Genomic DNA, 27,898 nt, shown 5'->3' with positions numbered 1-27,898 from the left:
ATGTAAAAAAAAACTATGTCAATATTTTGCAGATTCTTTACCAGTGAGGAGGTCGTGGTTTGGACCTAAAGGTGATTGTTGCCCGAAATATCCCAGTTTATTTTCTTCATCCCTCATATTTATAAAGTGTTGAGTGTGATAAACTAAATCCGGGTCTTTGTTTTATATTTTAGTTGTAACTGCAAGGTTTTTCAATGATTACTTATGAGAACAAGTGGTGTTATAATCCTCATGTTTTGATAAGGACTGGTCATAGTAAGTAAACAATGCAATTTCGATGAAGTGAGTTTTGCGTTCTAGTATCACTTATCAATATTTAGCACATAATGTGTCAAGTTGGAATGTTAATGTGTCAAGTTGGAATGTTGATTTGCTCAGGAATTAATCTGAGAAGGAACGTAAGTTACAGGCTTTGGAGTATACGTCTTTTGATTACCCTTAAGTTCGGCATACCTTTATTATTTTTAAGCATGACAATTTCTATTCATAAATCTAAAGATATGTCCATTCGCACCTAAGGGGCTAATGACTTGGTGTAGGGCCCAGCCTGTGTCGAGTAAGTGTTAATTGCGTTAGCCCCTATAGTAAGTGTACTGGGCATCTGTTGAGTCAACAGGGGCCGAAGGGGTCTCCCCAAACCTCTGATACCACCAAGGAACCCTAAAATCAGGATTAAAAAATGTCATTATGAAATTTTTGTCACGTTTTTAGAATGTGGAGACGTGATTGCTATTTTAGGGAGGGGAGGGGTTTATATATTTACATAATATCAGTTGCGTGTGTCGTGAAATTCGTCAGTGTTGAGCTACATCCACTAGACTATAAACTGGTTGAATACTAGTTTAGGGGGGCACCACTAAATTATCTCGTGGATTTTCGTGAGATGCGTGTCAATAATCTCTAGGCAATTTTACAATTCACAGAATTAGAGTTGGGAACAATGTATTTTTGATCTGTATGTGACTAGTAGGCTTTGAAGGTGGGTAAGGCTTTGCATTGTAGTGAAATTGTTTGCTATAAACACAGTAAAATGTTAGAATAGAGATGTCACATTTGTAAGTCAGATATCTGTTTTTATATTTTAGTATCATCCCATATTTCCTTATTATCTTCTAATATAGAACTATGAAAAAAGTTATAAACATTTTTTGACAGGTTTGTTGCATCCATTTTTTGTTCGTGTGTATTTTTGTGTTAAATCATTACATTCCTTAGAAACTGAAGTAGCATGTGAACTCGGCCATTTCTATATTTTGAAGATCTTACGTTATTCATTACTATAACCCTCATCATTTATTTTACAACTTAATAGGCTTTAAATGAATTCCATATTACATTATAGTTGTTGCTTTCAGTCCACAATGAAGACCATCATCACTTCTCAGTCGGTGACCATTCCAAAAAATATTCAAATCAAAATCAACAAAAGGGTAGTTTTTGTAAAGGGTCCTCGTGGTAGTCTGAGGCGCTCGTTCAAGGACATGAAGTTAGACATGAAGGTATGTAGATATGTTAAGGTTAATCGATGATAAATTGCCTACTGGGTTAATGATGAAACTTAATCAGTGAAATTTCGTGATAATGAACTCTCTTTCTGAATAAATTCATTTTAATTGTACACAAGCTTTTTCTTGTTTTGCTTCTTAACACATTAAACACTTTTCAGCTAAAGAGGGAGAAAAAAGGCACAACCGTTACAGTAGATAAGTGGTTTGGAAATCGTAAAGAGGTTGCTGCAGTCCGTACTGTGTGTAGTCACATTTCCAACATGGTCACTGGAGTTACTGATGTAAGTAGTAGCAGCAATAGTGGTATGCATTTTTTGTTATTTGTTAATCCCAGGGGGGAAAATCAAAAAGTAAGTTTTTGAAAATTATGTAGAGACCTCATTAGATAGCATTTAAGAGTAGCTGAAGTCAGTGGGTTGAAAGAAAGCTTGATGTAAGGGTGAGGTCGTTCAAAATCGAAATCAGGAATGATAACTGTGGAGTGAGTATAGAGGCATAGAGAAATTATATTATTTGTTAAAACTTCCTGAGCATTAATGCAGTGCCTTTTGGCAAAATGTTTTCATAGGCTATCTCTTTCTGTGCACCTTTAGCTGTAAGTTAGGGGTTAACATTTATTAAAAGTTCATATTTGAATGGTATGATTGTTTTTCAGTTTTGAAAAAAATTTATATTCTTAAGTGGAAAATTTTTCAGAGATGGGTTACAATATTGTAAGCAAAACTTTGTGAAACATCAGGGCTGGTGTTTATTTACTAGCTTAGGAAACTATTTCAAAGTTTATTTTAGATTTTTATGTGTAGACATTAATAACACTGATATTCAAATAATCAGGGTTTCCAGTACAAGATGCGAGCTGTGTATGCCCATTTCCCAATTAACTGTGTCATCTCAAACAACAACAAGACAGTTGAAATTCGTAACTTTCTTGGAGAGAAATATATCCGTAAAGTAGACATGGCACCAGGAGTCACCATTGCTGCCTCTTCCAAACAAAAGGATGAATTTATTATCGAGGGCAATGATGTGGAGGCAGTCTCCCAGACTGGTAAGTAATCAAGTCTTGTTTGTATTGCATCCCCCCCCCCCATTGAAAATGCTCATTGTGATGTATTCTCTGCATGGCTTCACACCCAAACACTCAACCACCACATTACACAGGGAGGTCTAACAAAAATAATACTGGTGAAGTTTTCAGAGTATGTAGCTTCAGACATTTAATAAACTTACCAGCCATACTTGCTAGAAATGGTTAAGGCTAAGCTATGGTTCTCTTTCATAAGTGCTCATCCTCCTCGAAGGCTCAGATTGGGGTGTCTGAATGTGTTTGGATGTAACCAAGATGAGAAGAATGGAGGGAGAGGTAGTATGTATGAGGAAAGTAACCTGAATGTTATGGCTCTTGAGTAAAAAGAAGCTCAAGGGTAAAGAGCTAAGGAAGGAGTAGCACTACTCCTGAAGCCGGAGTTGTGGGAGTGTGTAATAGAGTAAGAAAGTAAATTCTAGATTGATGTTGATAAAACAGAAAGTGGATTGAGAGATGGGTGATTATTGGTGCTTATGCATCTGGTCATGAAAAGAAAGATCATGAGTGGCAAGTGTTTTGGGAGCACCTGAGTGTGTCAGTAGCTTTGGTGCACGGGACCGGGTATTAGGGCTGGGTGATTTAAATGCAAAGGTGTGTAATGTGGCAGTTCAGGGTATAATTGGTGTACATGGGGTATTTAGTGTTGTGAATGGAAAAGGTGAAAAGCTTGCGGATTTGTTTGTGGAAAAAAGACCAGTGATTGGGAATATCTGGTTTTAAAAGAGAGATATGTAAGTATAACAAGACTGGTGATTGGGAATACCTGGTTTAAAAAGAGATATATAAGTATATGTATGATGATACAGCACTGGTGGCTGATTCATGTGAGAAACTGCAGAAGCTGGTGACTGAGTTTGGTAAAGTGTGTGAAAGAAGAAAGTTGAGAGTAAATGTAGATAAGAGCAAGGTTATTAGGTACAGTAGGGTTGAGGGTCAAGTCAGTTGGGAGGTAAGTTTGAATGGAGAAAAACTGGAGGAAGTGAAGTGTTTTAGATATCTGGGAGTGGACTTGGCAGCGGATGGAACCATGGAAGCGTAAGTGAATCATAGGGTGGGGGAGGGGGCGAAAATTCTGGGAGCCTTGAAGAATGTTTGGAAGTCGAGAACATTATCTTGGAAAGCAAAAATGAGTATGTTTGAAGGAATAGTGATTCCAACAATGTTGTATGGTTGCGAGGCATGGGCTATGGATAGAGTTGTGCGGAGGAGGGTTGATGTGCTGGAAATGAGATGTTTGAGGACAATATGTGGTGTGAGGTGGTTTGATCGAGTAAGTAATATAAGGGTAAGAGAGATGTGTGGTAATAAAAAGAGTGTGGTTGAGAGAGCAGAAGAGGGTGTTTTGAAATGGTCACATTGAGAGAATGAGTGAGGAAAGATTGACCAAGAAGATATGTGTGTCAGAGGTAGAGGGAACGAGGAGAAGCATGAGACTAAATTGGAGGTGGAAAGATGGAGTGAAAAGGATTTTGAGAGATCGGGGCCTGAACATGCAGTAGGGTGAGAGGCGTGCAAGGAATAGAGTGAATTGGAACAATGTGGTATACCGGGGTCGACGTGCTGTCAGTGGATTGAACCAGGGCATGTGAAGCGTCTGGGGTAAACCATGGAAAGTTGTGTGGGGCCTGGATATGGAAAGGGAGCTGTGGTTTCAGTGCATTATTACATGACAGCTAGAGACTGAGTGTGAACAAATGGGGCCTTTGTTGTCTTTTCATAGCGCTACCTCGCACACATGAGGGGGGAGGGGTTTTTTATTCCATGTGTGGCAAGGTGGCGATGGGAATGAATAAAGGCAGACAGTATGAATTATGTACATGTGTATATATGTATATGTTTGTGTGTGTATATATATGTATACATTGAGATGTATGGGTATGTATATTTGCGTGTGTGGACGTATATGTATATACATGTGTATGTGGGTGGGTTGGGCCATTCTTTCATCTGTTTCCTTGTGCTACCTCGCTGACGCGGGAGACAGCGACAAAGCAAATAAATAAATGTATGTTAGCAGGAGAGATGGTCAAAGGACTTTATTAGATTGTGTTAATTGATAGGTGTTCAGTGTTGTGAATGGAAATGGTGAAGAGCTTGTGGATTTGTGTGCTGAAAAGAACTGGTGATTGGGAATACCTGGTTTAAAAAGTGATATATAAAGCGGGGGGTTGGAAACCCTCTTCTCCTTGTTTTTTGACTTTCTAAAAGGGGAAACAGAAGGAGTCATGTGGGGAGTGCACATCCTCCTCGAAGGCTCAGATTGGGGTGTCTAAATGTGTGTGGATGTAACCAAGATGAGAAAAAAGGAGAGATAGGTAGTATGTTTGAGGAAAGGAACCTGGATGTTTTGGCTCAGTGAAACGAAGCTCAAGGATAAAGGGGAAGAGTGGTTTGGGAATGTCGGGAGTAAAGTCAGGGGTTTGTGAGAGGACAAGAGCAAGGGAAGGAGTAGCACTGCTCATGAAACAGGAGTGGTGGGAGTATGTGATAGTGTAAGAAAGTAAACTCTAGTTTGATATTGGTAAAACTGAAAGTGGATGGAGAGAGATGGGTGATTATTGGTGCATATACATCTGGGCATGAGAAGAAAGAATATGAGAGACAAGTGTTTTGGAAACAGTTGAGTGAGTGTGTTAGTGGTTTTGATGCACGAGACTGTGTTATAGTGATGTGTGATTTGAATGCAAAGGTGAGTAATGTGGTAGTTGAGGGAATAATTGGTGTACATGGGGTGTTCAGTGTTGTAAATGGAAATGGTGAAGAGCTTGTAGATTTATGTGCTGAAAAAGGACTGGTGATTGGGAATACCTGGTTTAAAAAAGAAAATACATAAGTATACTTATGTAAGTAGGAGAGATGGCTAGAGGGCGTTATTGGATTACGTGTCAATTGATAGGCGCACAAAAGAGAGAGACTTTTGGATGTTAATGTGCTGAGAGGTGCAACTGGGGGGATGTCTGATCATTATCTTGTGGAGGCGAGGGTGAAGATTTGTAGAGATTTTCAGAAAAGAAGAGAGAATGTTGGGGTGAAGAGAGTGGTGAGAGTAAGTGAGCTTGGGAAGGAGACTTGTGTGAGGAAGTACTGGGAGAGACTGAGTACAGAATGGAAAAAGGTGAGAACAAAGGATGTAAGGGGAGTGGGAGAGCAATGGGATTTATTTAGGGAAGCAGTGATGGCTTGCGCAAAAGATGCTTGTGGCATGAGAACAGTAGGAGGTGGGCAGATGGTAGTGAGTGGTGGGATGAAGAAGTAAGATTATTAGTGAAAGAGAAGAGAGAGGCATCTGGATGATTTTTGCAGGGAAATAATGCAAATGAGTGGGAGATGTATAAATGAAAAAGGCAGGAGGTCAAGAGAAAGGTGCAAGAGGTGAAAAAGAGGGCAAATGAGAGTTGGGGTGAGAGAGTATCATTAAATTTCAGGGAGAATAAAAAGAAGTTTTGGAAGGAGGTAAATAAAGTGTGTAAGACAACGGAACAAATGGGAACTTCACTGAAGCGGGCTAATGGGGAGGTGATAACAAGTAGTGATGATGTGAGAAGGAGATGGAGTGAGTATTTTGAAGGTTTGTTGAATGTGTTTGATGATAAGAGTGGTGATATAGGAAGGAGATGGAGTGAGTATTTTGAAGGTTTGTTGAATGTGTTTGATGATAAGAGTGGCGATATAGGGTGTTTTGGTCGAGGTGGTGTGCAAAGTAGGGAGAATGATTTGGTAAACAGAGAAGAGGTAGTAAAAGCTTTGCAGAAGATGAAAGCCGGCAAGGCAGCAGGTTTGGATGGTGTTGCAGTGGAATTTGATAAAAAAGGGGGTGACTGTATTGTTGACTGGTTGGTAAGGTTATTTGATGTATGTATGACTCTTGGTGAGGTGCCTGAGGATTGGCGGAATGCTTGCATAATGCCATTGTACAAAGGCAAAGGGGATAAAAGTGAGTGCTCAAATTACAGAGGTATAAGTCTGTTGAGTATTCCTGGTAAGTTATATGGGAGGGTATTGATTGAGAGGGTGAAGGCATGTACAGAGCATCAGATTGGAGAAGAGCAGTGTGGTTTCAGAAGTGGTAGAGGATGTGTGGATCAGGTGTTTGCTTTGAAGAATGTATGAGAGAAATACTTAGAAAAGCAAATGGATTTGTATGCAGCATTTATGGATCTGGAGAAGGCACATGATAGAGTTGATAGAGATGCTCTGTGGAAGTTATTAAGAATATATGGTGTGGGAGGCAAGTTGTTAGAAGCGTGAAAAGTTTTTATCGAGGATGTAAGGCATGTGTATGTGTAGGAAGAGAGGAAAGTGATTGGTTCTCAGTGAATGTAGGTTTGCGGCAGGGGTGTGTGATGTCTCCATGGTTGTTTAATTTGTTTATGGATGGGGTTGTTAGAGAGGTGAATGCAAGAGCTTTGGAAAGAGGGGCAAGTATGCAGTCTGTTGTGGATGAGAGGGCTTGGGAAGTGAGTCAGTTGTTGTTCGCTGATGATATAGCACTGATGGCTGATTCGTGTGAGAAACTGCAGAAGCTGGTGACTGAGTTTGGTAAAGTGTGTGAAAGAAGAAAGCTGAGAGTAAATGTGAATAAGAGCAAGGTTATTAGGTACTGTAGGGTTGAGGGACAAGTCAATTGGGAGGTAAGTTTGAATGGAGAAAAACTGGAGGAAGTGAAGTGTTTTAAATATCTGGGAGTGGATTTGTTAGCGGAAAGAACCATAGAAGCGGAAGTGAATCATAGGGTGGGGGAGGGGCGAAAGTTCTGGGAGCATTGAAGAATGTAAGGAAGTCGAGAACGTTATGTCGGAAAGCAAAAATGGGTATATTTGAAGGAATAGTGGTTCCAACAGTGTTATATGGATGCATGGTGTGGGCTATGGATAGAGTTGTACGCAGGAGGGTGGATGTGCTGGAAATGAGATGTTTGAGACAATATGTGGTGTGAGGTGGTTTGATCAAGTAAGTAATAATAAGGTAAGAGAGATGTGTGGTAATGAAAAGAGTGTGGTTGAGAGAGCAGAAGAGGGTATTTTGAAATGGTTTGGTCATGTGGAGAGAATGAGTGAGGAAAGATTGACCAAGAGGATGGATGTGTCAGAGGTGGAGGGAATGAGAAGTGGGAGACCAAATTGGAGGTGGAAAGATGAAGTGAAAAAGATTTTGAGTGATCGGGCCTGAACATTCAGGAGGGTGAAAGGCTTGCAAGGAATAGAGTGAATCGGAATGATGTGATGTACCGGGGTCGACGTGCTGTCAGTGGATTGAACCAGGGCGTGTGAAGCGTCTGGGGTAAACCATGGAAAGTTCTGTGGGGCCTGGATGTGGAAAGTGAGCTGTGGTTTCAGTGCATTATTACATGACAGCTAGAGACTGAGTGAACGAATGTGGCCTTTGTTGTTTTTTCCTAGTGCTATCTCATGCACATGAGGGGGAGGGGGTTGTTTCCATGTGTGGCGGGGTAGTGATGGGAATGAATAAAGGCAGACAGTATGTGTTATGTACATGTGTATATATGTATATGTCTGTGTGTGTATATATTTATATTTATTTATTATACTTTGTCGCTGTCTCCCACGTTTGCGAGGTAGCGCAAGGAAACAGACGAAAGAAATGCCCCCCCCCCCATACACATGTATATACATACGTCCACACACGCAAATATACATACCTACCTAGCTTTCCATGGTTTACCCCAGACGCTTCACATGCCTTGATTCAATCCACTGACAGCACGTCAACCCCGGTATACCACATCGCTCCAATTCACTCTATTCCTTGCCCTCCTTTCACCCTCCTGCATGTTCAGGCCCCGATCACACAAAATCTTTTTCACTCCATCTTTCCACCTCCAATTTGGTCTCCCTCTTCTCCTCGTTCCCTCCACCTCCGACACATATATCCTCTTGGTCAATCTTTCCTCACTCATTCTCTCCATGTGCCCAAACCACTTCAAAACACCCTCTTCTGCTCTCTCAACCACGCTCTTTTTATTTCCACACATCTCTCTTACCCTTACGTTACTCACTCGATCAAACCACCTCACACCACACATTGTCCTCAAACATCTCATTTCCAGCACATCCATCCTCCTGCGCACAACTCTATCCATAGCCCACGCCTCGCAACCATACAACATTGTTGGAACCACTATTCCTTCAAACATAGCCATTTTTGCTTTCCGAGATAATGTTCTCGACTTCCACACATTCTTCAAGGCTCCCAGAATTTTCGCCCCCTCCCCCACCCTATGATCCACTTCCGCTTCCATGGTTCCGTCCACTGCCAGATCCACTCCCAGATATCTAAAACACTTCACTCCCTCCAGTTTTTCTCCATTCAAACTCACCTCCCAATTGGCTTGACCCTCAACCCTACTGTACCTAATAACCTTGCTGTTATTCACATTTACTCTTAACTTTCTTCTTCCACACACTTTACCAAACTCAGTCACCAGCTTCTGCAGTTTCTCACATGAATCATCCACCAGCGCTGTATCATCAGCGAACAACAACTGACTCACTTCCCAAGCTCTCTCATCCCCAACAGACTTCATACTTGCCCCTCTTTCCAAAACTCTTGCATTTACCTCCCTAACAACCCCATCCATAAACAAATTAAACAACCATGGAGACATGTATACTTTTAGATGTATAGATATGTACATTTGCATGTGTGGACGTGTAGGTATATACATGTGTATGTGGGTGGGTTGGGCTATTCTTTCGTCTGTTTCCTTACCCTACAGCGACAAAGCAAATTGAATAAATACAATAACATATATGAGTAGGAGAGATGGTCAAAGTGCATTATTGAAATGTTTATTAATGGGTGGGTATGTGAAAGACTTTGGGATGTTAATGTGCAGAGAGCGGATGTCTGAACTCTATCTTGTGGAGCCGAAGGTGAAGATTTGTAAAGGTTTTCAAAAAAGAAGAGAGAATGTTGGGGAGAAGAGAGTGGTGAGAGTAAGTAAGCTTGGAAAAGAGACTTGTGTGAGGAAGTACTCGGAGAGGTTGATTGTAGACTGGCAAATGATATGAGGGGAGTGGGTAAGGAATGGGATGTATTTAGGGAAGCAGTGATGGCATGTGAAAAAGATGCATGTAGCTTGAGAAAGGTGGGAGGTAGGCAGATTAGAAAGGGTCCTGAGTGGTGGGATGAAGTAAAGTTGTTAGTGAAAGAGAAAAGAGAGGCATTTGCATGATACTTGCAAGGAAGGCATGCAGATGACTGGGAGATGTATAAAAGAAAGCGGCAGGAGGTCAAGAGAAGGTGCAAGGGTTGAAAAAAAGGGCAAATGAGAGTTGGGATGAAAGAGTATCGTTAAACTCTAGGGAGAATAAAAGGATGTTTTGGAAGGAGATAAATAACATGCATAAGACAAGAGAACAGATGGGAACATTGGTGAAGGGGCAAGTGGGGAAGTAATAACAGGTCGTGATGAAGTGAGGAGGAGATGTAGGGAGTATTTTGAAGGTTTATTGAATGTGTTTGATGATAGAGTGGCAGATATAGGGTGTTTTGGTCAGGGTGGTTTGCGAAGTGAGAGGATCAGGGAAAATGGTTTGGTTAACAGAGAAGAGGTAGTGAAAGCTTTGTGGAAGATGAAATCCAGCAAGGCAGTGGGTTTGGATGGTATTGCAGTAGAATTTGATAAGAAATGGGGTGACTGTTTTGTTTGGTTAGTAAGGATATTCAGTGTATATGTCAATCATGGTAAGGTGCCTGAAGATTGGCGGAATGCATGCATAGTGCCATTGTACAAAGGCAAAGTGGATAAAGATGAGTGTTTAAGCTACAGAGGCATAATTTTTGGAGTATTCCTGGGAAATTATATGGGAGGGTGTTGATTGAGTGGGTGAAGGCATGTACAGAGCAGTGTGGTTTCAGATTTGGTAGAGGATGTGTGGATCAGTTGTTTGCTTTGAAGAATGTATGTGAGAAATATGTAGGAAAATAGATGGATTTGTATGTAGCACTTATGGATCTGGAGAAGGCATATGATATGGTTGATAGAGATTGTATAGTGGAAGGTCTTAAGAGTATATGGTGTAGGAGGTAAGTTGCTAGAAGCAGTGAAAAGTTTTTAGCAATGATGTAAGGCATGTGTATTAGTAGGATGAGAGAAAAGTGATTGGTTCCCAGTGAATGTCAGTCTGTGGCAGGGGTGTGTGATGACCCCATAGTTGTTTAATGTGTTTATGGATGGTGTGGTTAGGGCTATGAATGCAAGAGTTTTGTCTGTTGGGTAAGAGACGGCCTGGGAAGTAAGTCAGTTGTTGTTCGCTGATGATACTGCTCTAGTGGCTGATTTGAGTGAGAACTTGCAGGAGTTGGTGACTGAGTTTGGAAAAGTGTGTGAAAGGAGAAAGTTTAGATTAAATGTGAATAAGAGCGCAAGGAAACAGACGAAAGAAATGGCCCAACCCACCCCCATACACATGTATATACATACGCCCACACACGCAAATATACATACCTACACAGCTTTCCATGGTTTACCCCAGACGCTTCACATGCCCTGATTCAATCCACTGACAGCACGTCAACCCCGGTATACCACATCGATCCAATTCGCTCTATTCCTTGCCCTCCTTTCACCCTCCTGCATGTTCAGGCCCCGATCGCACAAAATCTTTTTCACTCCATCTTTCCACCTCCAATTTGGTCTCCCACTTCTCCTCATTCCCTCCACCTCTGACACATATATCCTCTTGGTCAATCTTTCCTCACTCATTCTCTCCATGTGCCCAAACCATTTCAAAACACCCTCTTCTGCTCTCTCAACCACGCTCTTTTTATTTCCACACATCTCTCTTACCCTTACGTTACTTACTCGATCAAACCACCTCACACCACACATTGTCCTCAAACATCTCATTTCCAGCACATCCATCCTCCTGCGCACAGCTCTATCCATAGCCCACGCCTCGCAACCATACAACATTGTTGGAACCACTATTCCTTCAAACATACCATTTTTGCTTTCCGAGATAATGTTCTCGACTTCCAAACATTCTTCAAGGCTCCCAGAATTTTCGCCCCCTCCCCCACACTATGATTCACTTCAGCTTCCATGGTTCCATCCGCTGCCAGATCCATTCCCAGATATCTAAAACACTTTACTTCCTCCAGCTTTTCTCCATTCAAACTTACCTCCCAATTGACTTGACCCTCAACCCTACTGTACCTAATATTATTACCTTACTCTTATTCACATTTACTCTTAACTTTCTTCTTTCACACACTTTACCAAACTCAGTCACCAGCTTCTGCAGTTTCTCACATGAATCAGCCACCAGCGCTGTATCATCAGCGAACAACAACTGACTCACTTCCCAAGCTCTCTCATCCGCAACAGACTTCATACTTGCCCCTCTTTCCAAAACTCTTGCATTTACTTCCCTAACAACCCATCCATAAACAAATTAAATAACCATGGAGACATCACACACCCCTGCCGCAAACCTACATTCACTGAGAACCAATCTCTTTCCTCTCTTCCTACACGTACACATGCCTTACATCTTCGATAAAAACTTTTCACTGCTTCTAACAGCTTGCCTCCCATACCATATATTCTTAATACCTTCCACAGAGCATCTCTATCTACTCTATCATATGCCTTCTCCAGATCCATAAATGCTACATACAAATCCATTTGCTTTTCTAAGTATTTCTCACATACATTCTTCAAAGCAAACACCTGATCCACACATCCTCTACCACTTCTGAAACATAAATAAGCAACATAAATATAGTATAACAGGATTAGAATCAAATGCCTTGTTTAATCAAGTTAAAAACTATGATTATTATATTGACTGGGGTAATGCCATCTCGGTTAACTCTTAACTCCAGTACCATGAGAAATACCATTGAATCTTCTATTATTAAATACACAAAGAATTATAACCTTAATATTAGTGAAGGTCTATACAAATTGGATAACTTTATTGTTGATAAGATTTGTAAACAATTCACCTTGTCCACATAATAAGTTTATGATACGTTCGTTCTCTGTCTTGGACAATCACATGCTTACTAAATGGCATCCTAGCTGTCTCTTCGTTGTATATCATCTTACTGTTATTTCTCTCATGTCTCCCCTGATGATGTGATTATTACATGAAAGTGCACTTGGGAACTTATCGTGTTTCATTTTCCCCGTGGACTCATAGGAATGTGAATATATGTGTGTGTTTATGTATGTATATTCCTACGAGTCCATGGGGAAAATGTAACATTTTAAGTTCCCAAGTGCACTTTTGTGTAATAATCACATCACCAGGGGAGACACGAGAGAAATATAAGTCAGTTGATATACATCGAAGAGACGAAGCTAGGACGCCATTTGTTAAACATGGCGTCCTAGCTTTGTCTCTCCGATGTATATCAACTGACTTATATTTCTCTCTTGTGTCTCGCCTGATGATGTGATTATTACACGGAAATGCACTTAGGAACTTATCGTGCTTCATTTTCCCCATGGACTCGTAGGGAATATCTTGATCACGCGCAAAATTGTGATCTTCCAACATGTATGTATATATGTGTGGTGGCTGATTCGGGTGAGAAACTGCAGAAGCTGGTGACTGAGTTCGGTAAAGTGTGTGAAAGTAGAAAGCTGAGAGTGAATGTGAATAAGAGCAAGGTTATTAGGTATAGTAGGGTAGAGGGACAAATCAATTCGGAGGTAAGTTTGAATGGAGAAAAACTGGAGGAAGTGAAGTGTTTTAGATATCTGGGAGTGGATTTGTTTGCTGAGGGAACCATGGAGGCAGAAGTGAATCATAGGGTGGGGGAGGGGGCAAAAGTTCTTAGTGTTGGAAAATGTGTGGAAGTCGAGAATATTATCTTGGAAAGCAAAAATGGGCATGTTTGAAGGAATAGTGGTTCCAACAATGTTATATGGTTGCAAGGCATGGGCTGTAGATGGAGTTGTGCGGAGGAGGGTGGAAGTGCTGGAAATAAGATGTTTGAGGACAATATGTGGTGTGAGGTGGTTTGATTAAGTAATGAAAGGGTAAGATATGTGTGGTAATAAAAATAGTGTGGTTGAGAGAGCAGAAAAGGTTGTTTTGAAATGGTTTGGTCACATGGGAGAGAATGAGTGAGGAAAGATTGACCAAGAGGATATATGTGTCAGAGGTAGAGGGAACGAGAAGTGGGAGACCAAATTGGAGGTGGAAAGATGGAGTGAAAAAGATTTTGAGTGATCGGGGCCTGAACATGCAGGAGGGGGAAAGGTGCGCAAGGAATAGAGTGAATTGGAACGATGTGGTATACCAGGGTCAATGTGTAGCCATTGGATTGAACCAGGGCGTGTGAAGTTTTTGGAGTAAACCATGGAGAGTTCTGTGGGGCCTGGATGGGGAAAGGGAGCTGTGGTTTTGGTGCTTTATACATGACAGCTAGAGACTGTGTGAACAAATGTGGCCTTTGTTGTCTTTTCCTAGCGCTACCTCACGCTCATGTGGGGGAAGGGGGGTTTCATTTCATGTGTGGCGGGGTGGCGATGGGAATGAATAAGGGCAGACAGTATGAATTATGTACATGTTTATATATGTTTATGTCTGTGTTTATATATATATGTATACATTTAGATGTATAAGTATGTATGTGTGTGTGTGGGTGGGTTGGGCCATTCTTTCATCTGTTTCCTTGTGCTACCTCGTTAACACGGGAGACAGTGACAAAGTATAATAATAATAATAATAATAATAATAATAATATATATATATATATATATATATATATATATATATATATATATATTTTTTTTTTTTTTTTTTTTTTTTTTTTTACTTTGTCGCTGTCTCCCGCGTTTGCGAGGTAGCGCAAGGAAACAGACGAAAGAAATGGCCCCACCCCCCCCCCCCATACACATGTATATACATACGTCCACACACGCAAATATACATACCTACACAGCTTTCCATGGTTTACCCCAGACGCTTCACATGCCTTGATTCAATCCACTGACAGCACGTCGACCCCGGTATACCACATCGCTCCAATTTACTCTATTCCTTGCCCTCCTTTCACCCTCCTGCATGTTCAGGCCCCGATCAAACAAAATCTTTTTCACTCCATCTTTCCACCTCCAATTTGGTCTCCCTCTTCTCCTCGTTCCCTCCACCTCCGACACATATATCCTCTTGGTCAATCTTTCCTCACTCATTCTCTCCATGTGCCCAAACCACTTCAAAACACCCTCTTCTGCTCTCTCAACCACGCTCTTTTTATTTCCACACATCTCTCTTACCCTTACGTTACTCACTCGATCAAACCACCTCACACCACACATTGTCCTCAAACATCTCATTTCCAGCACATCCATCCTCCTGCGCACAACTCTATCCATAGCCCACGCCTCGCAACCATACAACATTGTTGGAACCACCATTCCTTCAAACATACCCATTTTTGCTTTCCGAGATAATGTTCTCGACTTCCACACATTCTTCAAGGCCCCCAGAATTTTCGCCCCCTCCCCCACCCTATGATCCACTTCCACTTCCATGGTTCCATCCGCTGCCAGATCCACTCCCAGATATCTAAAACACTTCACTTCCTCCAGTTTTTCTCCATTCAAACTCACCTCCCAATTGACTTGACCCTCAACCCTACTGTACCTAATAACCTTGCTCTTATTCACATTTACTCTTAACTTTCTTCTTCCACACACTTTACCAAACTCAGTCACCAGCTTCTGCAGTTTCTCACATGAATCAGCCACCAGCGCTGTATCATCAGCGAACAACAACTGACTCACTTCCCAAGCTCTCTCATCCCCAACAGACTTCATACTTGCCCCTCTTTCCAAAACTCTTGCATTTACCTCCCTAACAACCCCATCCATAAACAAATTAAACAACCATGGAGACATCACACACCCCTGCCGCAAACCTACATTCACTGAGAACCAATCACTTTCCTCTCTTCCTACACGTACACATGCCTTACATCCTCGATAAAAACTTTTCACTGCTTCTAACAACTTTCCTCCCACACCATATATTCTTAATACCTTCCACAGAGCATCTCTATCAACTCTATCATATGCCTTCTCCAGATCCATAAATGCTACATACAAATCCATTTGCTTTTCTAAGTATTTCTCACATACATTCTTCAAAGCAAACACCTGATCCACACATCCTCTACCACTTCTGAAACCACACTGCTCTTCCCCAATCTGATGCTCTGTACATGCCTTCACCCTCTCAATCAATACCCTCCCATATAATTTACCAAGAATACTCAACAAACTTATACCTCTGTAATTTGAGCACTCACTCTTATCCCCTTTGCCTTTGTACAATGGCACTATGCACGCATTCCGCCAATCCTCATTCACCTCACCAAGAGTCATACATACATTAAATAACCTTACCAACCAGTCAACAATACAGTCACCCCCTTTTTTAATAAATTCCACTGCAATACCATCCAAACCTGCTGCCTTGCCGGCTTTCATCTTCCGCAAAGCTTTCACTACCTCTTCTCTGTTTACCAAATCATTTTCCCTAACCCTCTCACTTTGCACACCACCTCGACCAAAACACCCTATATCTGCCACTCTATCATCAAACACATTCAACAAACCTTCAAAATACTCACTCCATCTCCTTCTCACATCACCACTACTTGTTATCACCTCCCCATTTGCGCCCTTCACTGAAGTTCCCATTTGCTCCCTTGTCTTACGCACTTTATTTACCTCCTTCCAGAACATCTTTTTATTCTCCCTAAAATTTAATGATACTCTCTCACCCCAACTCTCATTTGCCCTTTTTTTCACCTCTTGCACCTTTCTCTTGACCTCCTGTCTCTTTCTTTTATACATCTCCCACTCAATTGCATTTTTTCCCTGCAAAAATCGTCCAAATGCCTCTCTCTTCTCTTTCACTAATACACTTACTTCTTCATCTCACCACTCACTACCCTTTCTAATCAACCCACCTCCCACTCTTCTCATGCCACAAGCATCTTTTGCACAATCCATCACTGAATCCCTAAATACATCCCATTCCTCCCCCACTCCCCTTACTTCCATTGTTCTCACCTTTTTCCATTCTGTACTCAGTCTCTCCTGGTACTTCCTCACACAGGTCTCCTTCCCAAGCTCACTTACTCTCACCACCCTCTTCACCCCAACATTCACTCTTCTTTTCTGAAAACCCATACAAATCTTCACCTTAGCCTCCACAAGATAATGATCAGACATCCCTCCAGTTGCACCTCTCAGCACATTAACATCCAAAAGTCTCTCTTTCGCACGCCTGTCAATTAACACGTAATCCAATAACGCTCTCTGGCCATCTCTCCTACTTACATAAGTATATTTATGTATATCTCGCTTTTTAAACCAGGTATTCCCAATCATCAGTCCTTTTTCAGCACATAAATCTACAAGCTCTTCACCATTTCCATTTACAACACTGAACACCCCATGTATACCAATTATTCCCTCAACTGCCACATTACTCACCTTTGCATTCAAATCACCCATCACTATAACCCGGCGACGGGGCAAAGTGAATAAATAGATAAATATATATAGGGGAGAAAGAATACTTCCCACGTATTCCCTGCATGTCGTAGAAGGCGACTAAAAGGGAAGGGAGCGGGGGGCTGGAAATCCTCCCCTCTCATTTTTTTTTTAAATTTTCCAAAAGAAGGAACAGAGAAGGGGGCCATATGAGGATATTCCCTCAAAGGCCCAGTCCTCTGTTCTTAACGCTACCTCGCTAATGCGGGAAATGGCGAATAGTATGAAAAAAAAAAATATATATATATATATATATATATATATATATATATATATATTATTATTATTATTATATTTATCTCGGAAAGCAAAAATGGGTATGTTTGAGGGAATAGTGGTTCCAACAATGTTGTATGGTTGCGAGGCGTGGGCTATGGATAGAGATGTGCGCAGGAGGATGGATGTGCTGGAAATGAGATGTTTGAGGACAATGTGTGGTGTGAGGTGGTTTGATCGAGTAAGTAACGTAAGGGTGAGAGAGATGTGTGGAAATAAAAAGAGCGTGGTTGAGAGAGCAGAAGAGGGTGTTTTGAAATGGTTTGGGCACATGGAGAGAATGAGTGAGGAGAGATTGACCAAGAGGATATATGTGTCGGAGGTGGAGGGAACGAGGAGAAGAGGGAGACCAAATTGGAGGTGGAAAGATGGAGTGAAAAAGATTTTGTGTGATCGGGGCCTGAACATGCAGGAGGGTGAAAGGAGGGCAAGAAATAGAGTGAATTGGAGTCATGTGGTATACAGGGGTTGACGTGATGTCAGTGGATTGAAGCAAGGCATGTGAAGCGTCTGGGGTAAACCATGGAAAGCTGTGTAGGTATGTATATTTGCGTGTGTGGACGAGTGTATGTACATGTGTATGGGGGGGGGGGTTGGGCCATTTCTTTCGTCTGTTTCCTTGCGCTACCTCGCAAACGCGGGAGACAGCGACAAAGTATAAAAAAAAAAAAAAAAAAAAAAAAAAAAATTATTATATTTATTATACTTTGTCGCTGTCTCCCGCGTTTGCGAGGTAGCGCAAGGAAACAGACGAAAGAAATGGCCCAACCCCCCCCCATACACATGTATATACATACGTCCACACACGCAAATATACATACCTACACAGCTTTCCATGGTTTACCCCAGACGCTTCACATGCCCTGCTTCAATCCACTGACAGCACGTCAACCCCGGTATACCACATCGCTCCAATTCACTCTATTCCTTGCCCTCCTTTCACCCTCCTGCATGTTCAGGCCCTGATCACACAAAATCTTTTTCACTCCATCTTTCCACCTCCAATTTGGTCTCCCTCTTCTCCTTGTTCCCTCCACCTCCGACACATATATCCTCTTGGTCAATCTTTCCTCACTCATCCTCTCCATGTGCCCAAACCACTTCAAAACACCCTCTTCTGCTCTCTCAACCACGCTCTTTTTATTTCCACACATCTCTCTTACCCTTACGTTACTCGCTCGATCAAACCACCTCACACCACACATTGTCCTCAAACATCTCATTTCCAGCACATCCATCCTCCTGCGCACAACTCTATCCATAGCCCACGCCTCGCAACCATACAACATTGTTGGAACCACTATTCCTTCAAACATACCCATTTTTGCTTTCCGAGATAATGTTCTCGACTTCCACACAGACTTCATACTTGCCCCTCTTTCCAAAACTCTTGCATTTACCTCCCTAACAACCCCATCCATATATATATATTATTGAGTCAGTTGTTGTTCGCTGATGATACAGCGCTGGTGGCTGATTCATGTAAGAAACTGCAGAAGCTGGTGACTGAGTTTGGTAAAGTATGTGAAAGAAAAAAGTTAAAGAGTAAATGTGAATAAGAGCAAGGTTATTAGGTACAGTAGGGTTGAGGGTCAAGTCAATTGGGAGGTAAGTTTGAATGGAGAAAAGCTGGAGGAAGTGAAGTGTTTTAGATATCTGGGAGTGGATCTGGCAGCAGATGGAACCATGGAAGCAGAAGTGAATCATAGGGTGGGGGAGGGGGCGAAAATTCTGGGAGCCTTGAAGAATGTTTGGAAGTCGAGAACATTATCTCGGAAAGCAAAAATGGGTATGTTTGAAGGAATAGTGGTTCCAACAATGTTGTATGGTTGCGAGGCATGGGCTATGGATAGAGTTGTGCGCAGGAGGGTGGATGTGCTGGAAATGAGATGTTTGAGGACAGTATGTAGTGTGAGGTGGTTTGATCGAGTAAGTAATGTAAGGGTGAGAGAGATGTGTGGAAATAAAAAGAGTGTGGTTGAGAGAGCAGAAGAGGGTGTTTTGAAATGGTTTGGTCACATGGAGAGAATGAGTGAGGAAAGATTGACCAAGAGGATATATGTGTCAGAGGTGGAGGGAACGAGAAGTGGGAGACCAAATTGGAGGTGGAAAGATGGAGTGAAAAAGATTTTGAGTGATCGGGGCCTGAACATGCAGGAGGGTGAAAGGCGTGCAAGGAATAGAGTGAATTAGAACGATGTGGTATACCGGGGTCGACGTGCTGTCAATTGATTGAACCAGGGCATGTGAAGCGTCTGGGGTAAACCATGCAAAGTGTGTTGGGCCTGTAAGTGGAAAGGGAGCTGTGGTTTCGGTGCATTATTACATGACAGCTAGAGAAGAGGTAGTAAAAGCTTTGCGGAAGATGAAAGCCGGCAAGGCAGCAGGTTTGGATGGTATTGCAGCGGAATCTATTAAAAAAGGGGGTGACTGTATTGTTGACTGGTTGGTAAGGTTATTTAATGTATGTATGACTCATGGTGAGGTGCCTGAGGATTGGCAGAATGCATGCATAGTGCCATTGTACAAAGGCAAAGGGGATAAGAGTGAGTGCTCAAATTACAGAGGTATAAGTTTGTTGAGTATTCCTGGTAAATTATATGGGAGGGTATTGATTGAGAGGGTGAAGGCATGCACAGAGCATCAGATTGGGGAAGAGCAGTGTGGTTTCAGAAGTGGTAGAGGATGTGTGGATCAGGTGTTTGCTTTGAAGAATGTATGTGAGAAATACTTAGAAAAGCAAATGGATTTGTATGTAGCATTTATGGATCTGGAGAAGGCATATGATAGCGTTGATAGAGATGCTCTGTGGAAGTTATTAAGAATATATGGTGTGGGAGGCAAGTTGTTAGAAGCAGTGAAAAGTTTTTATCGAGGATGTAAGGCATGTGTATGTGTAGGAAGAGAGGAAAGTGATTGGTTTTCAGTGAATCTAGGTTTGCGGCAGGGGTGTGTGATGTCTCCATGGTTGTTTGATTTGTTTATGGATGGGGTTGTTAGGGAGGTGAATGCAAGAGTTTTGGAAAGGGGCAAGTATGAAGTCTGTTGGGATGAGAGAGCTTGGGAAGTGAGTCAGTTGCTGTTCGCTGATGATACAGCGCTGGTGGCTGATTCATGCGAGAAACTGCAGAAGCTGGTGACAGTTTGGTAAAGTGTGTGAAAGAAGAAAGTTAAGAGTAAATGTGAATAAGAGCAAGGTTATTAGGAACAGTAGGGTTGAGGGTCAAGTCAATTGGGAGGTAAGTTTGAATGGAGAAAAACTGGAGGAAGTAAAGTGTTTTAGATATCTGGGAGTGGATCTGGCAGCGGATGGAACCATGGAAGCGGAAGTGGATCATAGGATGGGGGAGGGGGCGAAAATCCTGGGAGCCTTGAAGAATGTGTGGAAGTTGAGAACATTATCTCGGAAAGCAAAAATGGGTATGTTTGAAGGAATAGTGGTTCCAACAATGTTGTATGGTTGCGAGGCGTGGGCTATGGATAGAGTTGTGCGCAGGAGGATGGATGTGCTGGAAATGAGATGTTTGAGGACAATGTGTGGTGTGAGGTGGTTTGATCGAGTAAGTAACGTAAGGGTAAGAGAGATGTGTGGAAATAAAAAGAGCGTGGTTGAGAGAGCAGAAGAGGGTGTTTTGAAGTGGTTTGGGCACATGGAGAGAATGAGTGAGGAAAGATTGACCAAGAGGATATATGTGTCAGAGGTGGAGGGAACGAGGAGAAGAGGGAGACCAAATTGGAGGTGGAAAGATGGAGTGAAAAAGATTTTGTGTGATCGGGGCCTGAACATGCAGGAGGGTGAAAGGAGGGCAAGGAATAAAGTGAATTGGAGTGATGTGGTATACCGGGGTTGACTTGCAGTCAGTGGATTGAATCAAGGCATGTGAAGCGTGTTGGGTAAACCATGGAAAGCTGTGTAGGTATGTATATTTGCGTGTGTGGACGTATGTATATACATGTGTATGGGGGGGGGGCCATTTCTTTCGCCTGTTTCCTTGCGCTACCTCGTAAACGCGGGAGACAGCGACAAAGTATAATAAAAAAAAATAATATATAATAATATATATATATATTGCGAGGGGATATATGTGTCAGAGGTGGAGGGAACGAGAAGTGGGAGACCAAATTGGAGGCGGAAGGCTGGAGTGAAAAAGATTTTAAGCGATCAGGGCCTGAACATACAGGGGGTAGAAAGGCATGCAAGGAATAGAGTGAATTGGAAAGATGTGTTATACTGGGGTCAATGTGCTGTCAATGGATTGAACCAGGGCATGTGAAGCGTCTGGGGTAAACCATGGAAAGTTTTGTGGGGCCTGGATGTGGAAAGGGAGCTGTGGTTTCAGTGCATTACACATGACAGGTAGAGACTGAATGTGAATGAATGTGGCCCTTGTTGTCTTTTTCTAACGCTACCTCATATGTGTGCAGGGGGGTAGGGTGCCATTTCATGTGTGGTGGGTTAGTAACGGGAATGAATGAAGGCAGCAAGTATGAATATGTACATGTGTATATATGTATATGTCTGTGTATGTATATGTATGTATATGTTGAAATGTATAGGTATGTATATGTGCATGTGTGGGCATTTATGTATATATACATGTGTATGTGGATCGGTTGGGCCATTGTTCTGTCTGTTTCCTTGAACTACCTCAGTAACTTGGGAGACCGACAAAGTATAATACATAAAAGATGTGTGCGTTTATGTATAATGTGTATATGAGTGGTTGGACCATTCTGTCTGTTTCCTTGCTGAAGCGGGAAACTGCAATCAAGTATAATATAATAAAGAATCTTCACAGCTTTAGACCTAAGCTAAAGGTTTCTAAACCTGCTTTTCTTTATCCCATACTCTGTGGATAATGAAAACATTTTTCCATTTCTATGAATAGATTTCTAACCCTTGTTGGTTACCTTGGCAGATAGTGGAGTTGAGAGGACCACATTACTTCAGATTTCCTCTCTTCTTTTTTTATATCGCAGATTGTAGATTCACCCAGCTTTTTAGCACAAAAGTGTTGATGCTCCCTCACCAGTTTCAGTGTGTCCTTAGATTTCAAGCTTAATATTTAAGGTTAGAGAGATTTTCTTCCATTTATCTGTAGGTTCTTGGGTATATGTTACTGGATGTTTGGATGCCATGTTAACAGATGTAAACAGCGGGTTGCAGGAAAATCACATTAGTAGGTATACAAAAATCACTCAAGTAGCACAGATCCACACACAACATTGGTAACTGCAAGACTGACCCAGTGGCGGGAATGTAGTGTACTCCTTCCAAGATCCATGCTTACTCCATCCTACAACCCTCACTGAATTTGATGCACTTCCTGCATTGCTGATGCTCCCCTCACCATCATCAGTGCATCCTAAGATTTCTAGATTCATTTCTAAGGTCAGAGAAGTTCTTTTCCATTTAAATGTGTGTTTGGGGGTAGGAGATTTTTGATGGATGTCTGGATACCATAATAACAGTGATGGACAGAGTGGGTTGCAGGAAAATCACATCAGGTATATCCAAGACACAAGTAGCACAGATCTGCACAATAGTGGTAACAGCAAAGCTAACCCACTGCTGGGAATGTGGCAAGCTTAAAGTTTTGTTACACTTTCTACACCATAGCAGCAAATTTTGACTGCATAAACAGAGGGATTGATAGAAGTAGGTTCTTCATGTTATGAATAGCAAAATCACACAGCGATCCTGCTTAAAGTGAGGCCTGGGTATACTTATCTTTCCCTTCTTATCATGGTTATATTGAAACACACCAGCCTGAGCCATTGAGGAAGATAAGCTCTCTTTGCTTGGTTCTTTCCGTTCCAAATTTTAGAAAGACAGGTACCCGTTTCATTTGTCAGCCCCAGGATAGGGAGGAACAGTTGGTGAATAACCTCTATATGATGGTGCTTGCATTTTTTTGATATTCAGTTACCCACCTGTTTTCTCATAGATTGTTGAATTTCATTTTCTTTTGTCCTGCTTATGTATTACTTAGTGTGATATTTAGTTTTGTAGTATTTGCCTGTGCAGAATTTTCTTCCATGAAGCCTTTTATAAACATATTCATGTCATGCTGATCCTTTTTATGCTTTGAGATTCATATATGTATGGGATATTTTGCATGTATTCTCATATCTCTGGAATGATCCTGTGAACAAATAGATTTCTGATATGATTAATTTTTTCCAGCTGCTTGCATTCAACAGAGTACAACAGTGAAACAAAAGGATATCCGAAAATTCTTGGATGGTATCTACGTTTCTGAAAAGGGCCATGCTACACAAGAACAATAAAGTGTCCTCAATTTAGTATGGAATTTTATTTTTGCCATGAATGAATGAATAATGCTATCAGTCCTTTTGCTAGTTTTGTAAAATTATATAAATGTCAAGGTATTTGGTGATGCCCAGATAAAGGAGTAAAGGTTTCATAGTACAATAGCTAATGAATGGCTGTTAGACAATTTGTGACAAAGCCAAGGATAATGGCCAACTTTGTGGCTTAGCAACCAAGATAAGCACAAGTAGTGAAAGGCAAGTGGTAAGACTGGAACATGTAGGAGTTAAGAGAGAATGAGTGAGGAAAGACTGACCAAGAGGATATATGTGTTAGAGGTGGAGGGAACGAGGAGAAGTGGGAGACCAAATTGGAGGTAGAAAGATGGAGTGAAAAAGATTTCAGTGATCGGGGCCTGAAAATGCTGGACGGTGAAAGGCGTGCAAGGAATAGAGTGAATTGGAACAATGTGGTATATCGGGGTCGACGTGCTGTCAATGGATTGAGCCAGGGCATGTGAAGCGTCTGGGGTAAACCATGGAAAGTTCTGTGGGGCCTGGAAGTGGAAAGGGAGCTGTGGTTTCGGGCATTATTGCATGACAGCTAGAGACTGAGTGTGAATGAATGTGGCTTTTTTTGTCTTTTCCTAGCGCTACCTCACACACATGAGGGGGGGGGGTTTATTCATGTGTGGCGGGGTGGCGATGGGAATGAATAAAGGCAGACAGTATGATTTATGTGCATTTGTATATATGTATATGTCTGTGTGTGTATATATAAGTATACGTTGAGATGTATAGGTATGTATATTTGCGTGTGTGGATGTGTATATATATAAGTGTGTATGTGGGTGGGTTGGGCCATTCTTTCGTCTGTTGAATGAAATTGTATGAACTCCTATTGAAGTGCGATTTCACCTTCATACATATATTTTTTTTTTTTTTTTTCCAAAAGAAGGAACAGAGAATTGGGCCAGGTGAGGGTATTCCCTCAAAGGCCCAGTCCTCTGTTCTTAACGCTACCTCGCTAATGCGGGAAATGGCGAATAGTTTGAAAGAAAAAAAATATTTTATTAATGTTATCCCTGGGGATAGGGGAGAAAGAATACTTCCCACGTATTCCCTGCGTGTCGTAGAAGGCGACTAAAAGGGGAGGGAGCGGGGGGCTGGAAATCCTCCCCTCTCGTTTTTTTTTAATTTTCCAAAAGAAGGAACAGAGAATTGGGCCAGGTGAGGGTATTCCCTCAAGGCCCAGTCCTCTGTTCTTAACGCTACCTCGCTAATGCGGGAAATGGCGAATAGTTTGAAAGAAAGAAAAGATTTTATTAATGTGGCAGTTGAGGGAATAATTGGTATACATGGGGTGTTCAGTGTTGTAAATGGAAATGGTGAAGAGCTTGTAGATTTATGTGCTGAAAAAGGACTGGTGATTGGGAATACCTGGTTTAAAAAGCGAGATATACATAAGCACACGTATGTAAGTAGGAGAGATGGCCAGAGAGCGTTATTGGATTACGTATTAATTGACAGGCGTGCGAAAGAGAGACTTTAGGATGTAAATGTGCTGAGAGGTGCAATTGGAGGGATGTCCGATCATTATCTTGTGGAGGCTAAGGTGAAGATTTGTATGTGTTTTCAGAAAAGAAGAGTGAATGTTGGGGTGAAGAGGGTGGTGAGAGTAAGTGAGCTTGGGAAGGAGACTTGTGTGAAGAAGTACCAGGAGAGACTGAGTACAGAATGGAAAAAGGTGAGAACAATGGAAGTAAGGGGAGTGGGGGAGGAATGGGATGTATTTAGGGAATCAGTGATTGATTGCGCAAAAGATGCTTGTGGCATGAGAAGCGTGGGAGGTGGGTTGATTAGAAAGGGTAGTGAGTGGTGGGATGAAGAAGTAAGATTATTAGTGAAAGAGAAGAGAGAGGCATTTGGATGATTTTTGCAGGGAAAAAATGCAATTGAGTGGGAGATGTATAAAAGAAAGAGACGGGAGGTCAAAAGAAAGGTGCAAGAGGTGAAAAAGAGGGCAAATGAGAGTTGGGGTGAGAGAGTATCATTAAATTTTAGGGAGAATAAAAAGATGTTCTGGAAGGAGGTAAATAAAGTGCGTAAGACAAGGGAGCAAATGGGAACTTCAGTGAAGGGGGCCAATGGGGAGGTGATAACAAGAAGTGGTGATGTGAAAAGGAGATGGAGTGAGTATTTTGAAGGTTTGTTGAATGTGTTTGATGATAGAGTGGCAGATATAGGGTGTCTTGGTCGAGGTGGTGTGCAAAGTGAGAGGGTTAGGGAAAATTATTTGGTAAGCAGAGAAGAGGTAGTAAAAGCTTTGCGGAAGATGAAAGCCAGCAAGGCAGCAGGTTTGGATGGTATTGCAGTGGAATTTATTAAAAAAGGGGGTGACTGTATTGTTGACTGGTTGGTAAGGTTATTTAATGTATGTACGACTCATGTTGAGGTGCCTGAGGATTGGCGGAATGCGTGCATAGTGCCATTGTACAAAGGCGAAGGGGATAAGAGTGAGTGCTCAAATTACAGAGATATAAGTTTGTTGAGTATTCCTGGTAAATTATATGGGAGGGTATTGATTGAGAGGGCGAAGGCATGTACAGAGCATCAGATTGGGGAAGAGCAGTGTGGTTTCAGAAGTGGTAGAGGATGTGTGGATCAGGTGTTTGCTTTGAAGAATGTATGTGAGAAATACTTAGAAAAGCAAATGGATTTGTATGTAGCATTTATGGATCTGGAGAAGATAGAGATGCTCTGTGGAAGTTATTAAGAATATATGGTGTGGGAGGCAAGTTGTTAGAAGCAGTGAAAAGTTTTTATCGAGGATGTAAGGCATGTGTACGTGTAGGAAGAGAGGAAAGTGATTGGTTCTCAGTGAATGTAGGTTTGCGGCAGGGGTGTGTGATGTCTCCAAAGTGGTTTAATTTGTTTATGGATGGGGTTGTTAGGGAGGTGAATGCAAGAGTTTTAGAAAGAGGGGCAAGTATGAAGTCTGTTGTGGATGAGAGAGCTTGGGAAGTGAGTCAGTTGTTGTTCGCTGATGATACAGCGCTGGTGGCTGATTCATGTGAGAAACTGCAGAAGCTGGTGACTGAGTTTGGTAAAGTGTGTGAAAGAAGAAAGTTAAGAGTAAATGTGAATAAGAGCAAGGTTATTAGGTACAGTAGGGTTGAGGGTCAAGTCAATTGGGAGGTAAGTTTGCATGGAGAAAAACTGGAGGAAGTAAAGTGTTTTAGATATCTGGGTGTGGATCTGGCAGCGGATGGAACCATGGAAGCGGAAGTGAATCATAGGGTGGGGGAGGGGGCGAAAATCCTGGGAGCCTTGAAGAATGTTTGGAAGTCGAGAACATTATCTCGGAAAGCAAAAATGGGTATGTTTGAAGGAATAGTGGTTCCAACAATGTTGTATGGTTGCGAGGCGTGGGCTATGGATAGAGTTGTGCGCAGGAGGATGGATGTGCTGGAAATGAGATGTTTGAGGACAGTGTGTGGTGTAAGGTGGTTTGATGGAGTAAGTAATGTAAGGGTAAGAGAGATGTGTGGAAATAAAAAGAGCGTGGAGGGAACAAGGAGAAGTGGGAGACCAAATTGGAGGTGGAAAGATGGAGTGAAAAAGATTTTGAGTGATCGGGGCCTGAACATGCAGGAGGGTGTAAGGAGGGCAAGGAATAGAGTGAATTGGAGCGATGTGGTATACCGGGGTTGACGTGCTGTCAGTGGATTGAATCAGGGCATGTGAAGCGTCTGGGGTAAACCATGGAAGGCTGTGTAGGTATGTATATTTGCGTGTGTGGACGTATGTATATACATGTGTATGGGGGTGGGTTGGGCCATTTCTTTCGTCTGTTTCCTTGCGCTACCTCGCAAATGCGGGAGACAGCGACAAAGCAAAAAAAAAATATATATATATTATTATATATATATATATATATATATATATATATATATATATATATATATATATATATTTTTTTTTTTTTTTTTTTTTTTTTTTTATACTTTGTCGCTGTCTCCCGCGTTTGCGAGGTAGCGCAAGGAAACAGACGAAAGAAATGGCCCAACCCCCCCCATACACATGTACATACACACGTCCACACACGCAAATATACATACCTACACAGCTTTCCATGGTTTACCCCAGACGCTTCACATGCCTTGATTCAATCCACTGACAGCACGTCAACCCCTGTATACCACA

The 27,898-nt window shown here is 41.8% G+C and overlaps 1 protein-coding gene across 1 annotated transcript; it reads left to right on the top strand.

The window, feature by feature from the left end:
- The first annotated feature begins 15 nt into the window (after positions 1-15).
- On the top strand, positions 16-23,726 carry RpL9 (ribosomal protein L9). Its single transcript, XM_071676264.1, has 5 exons — positions 16-71; positions 1,356-1,499; positions 1,667-1,789; positions 2,343-2,556; positions 23,607-23,726. The coding sequence occupies exons 2-5, from the start codon at positions 1,362-1,364 to the stop codon at positions 23,708-23,710; spliced, it is 579 nt and encodes a 192-aa protein (XP_071532365.1). The 5' UTR covers positions 16-71; positions 1,356-1,361; the 3' UTR covers positions 23,711-23,726.
- Positions 23,727-27,898: the final 4,172 nt, after the last annotated feature.

This window comes from Panulirus ornatus, chromosome 22 (assembly GCF_036320965.1).
Source record: "Panulirus ornatus isolate Po-2019 chromosome 22, ASM3632096v1, whole genome shotgun sequence".
Taxonomy (NCBI): Eukaryota; Metazoa; Arthropoda; class Malacostraca; order Decapoda; family Palinuridae; genus Panulirus; species Panulirus ornatus.
This window is presented reverse-complemented; position numbering and strand designations above follow the sequence as displayed.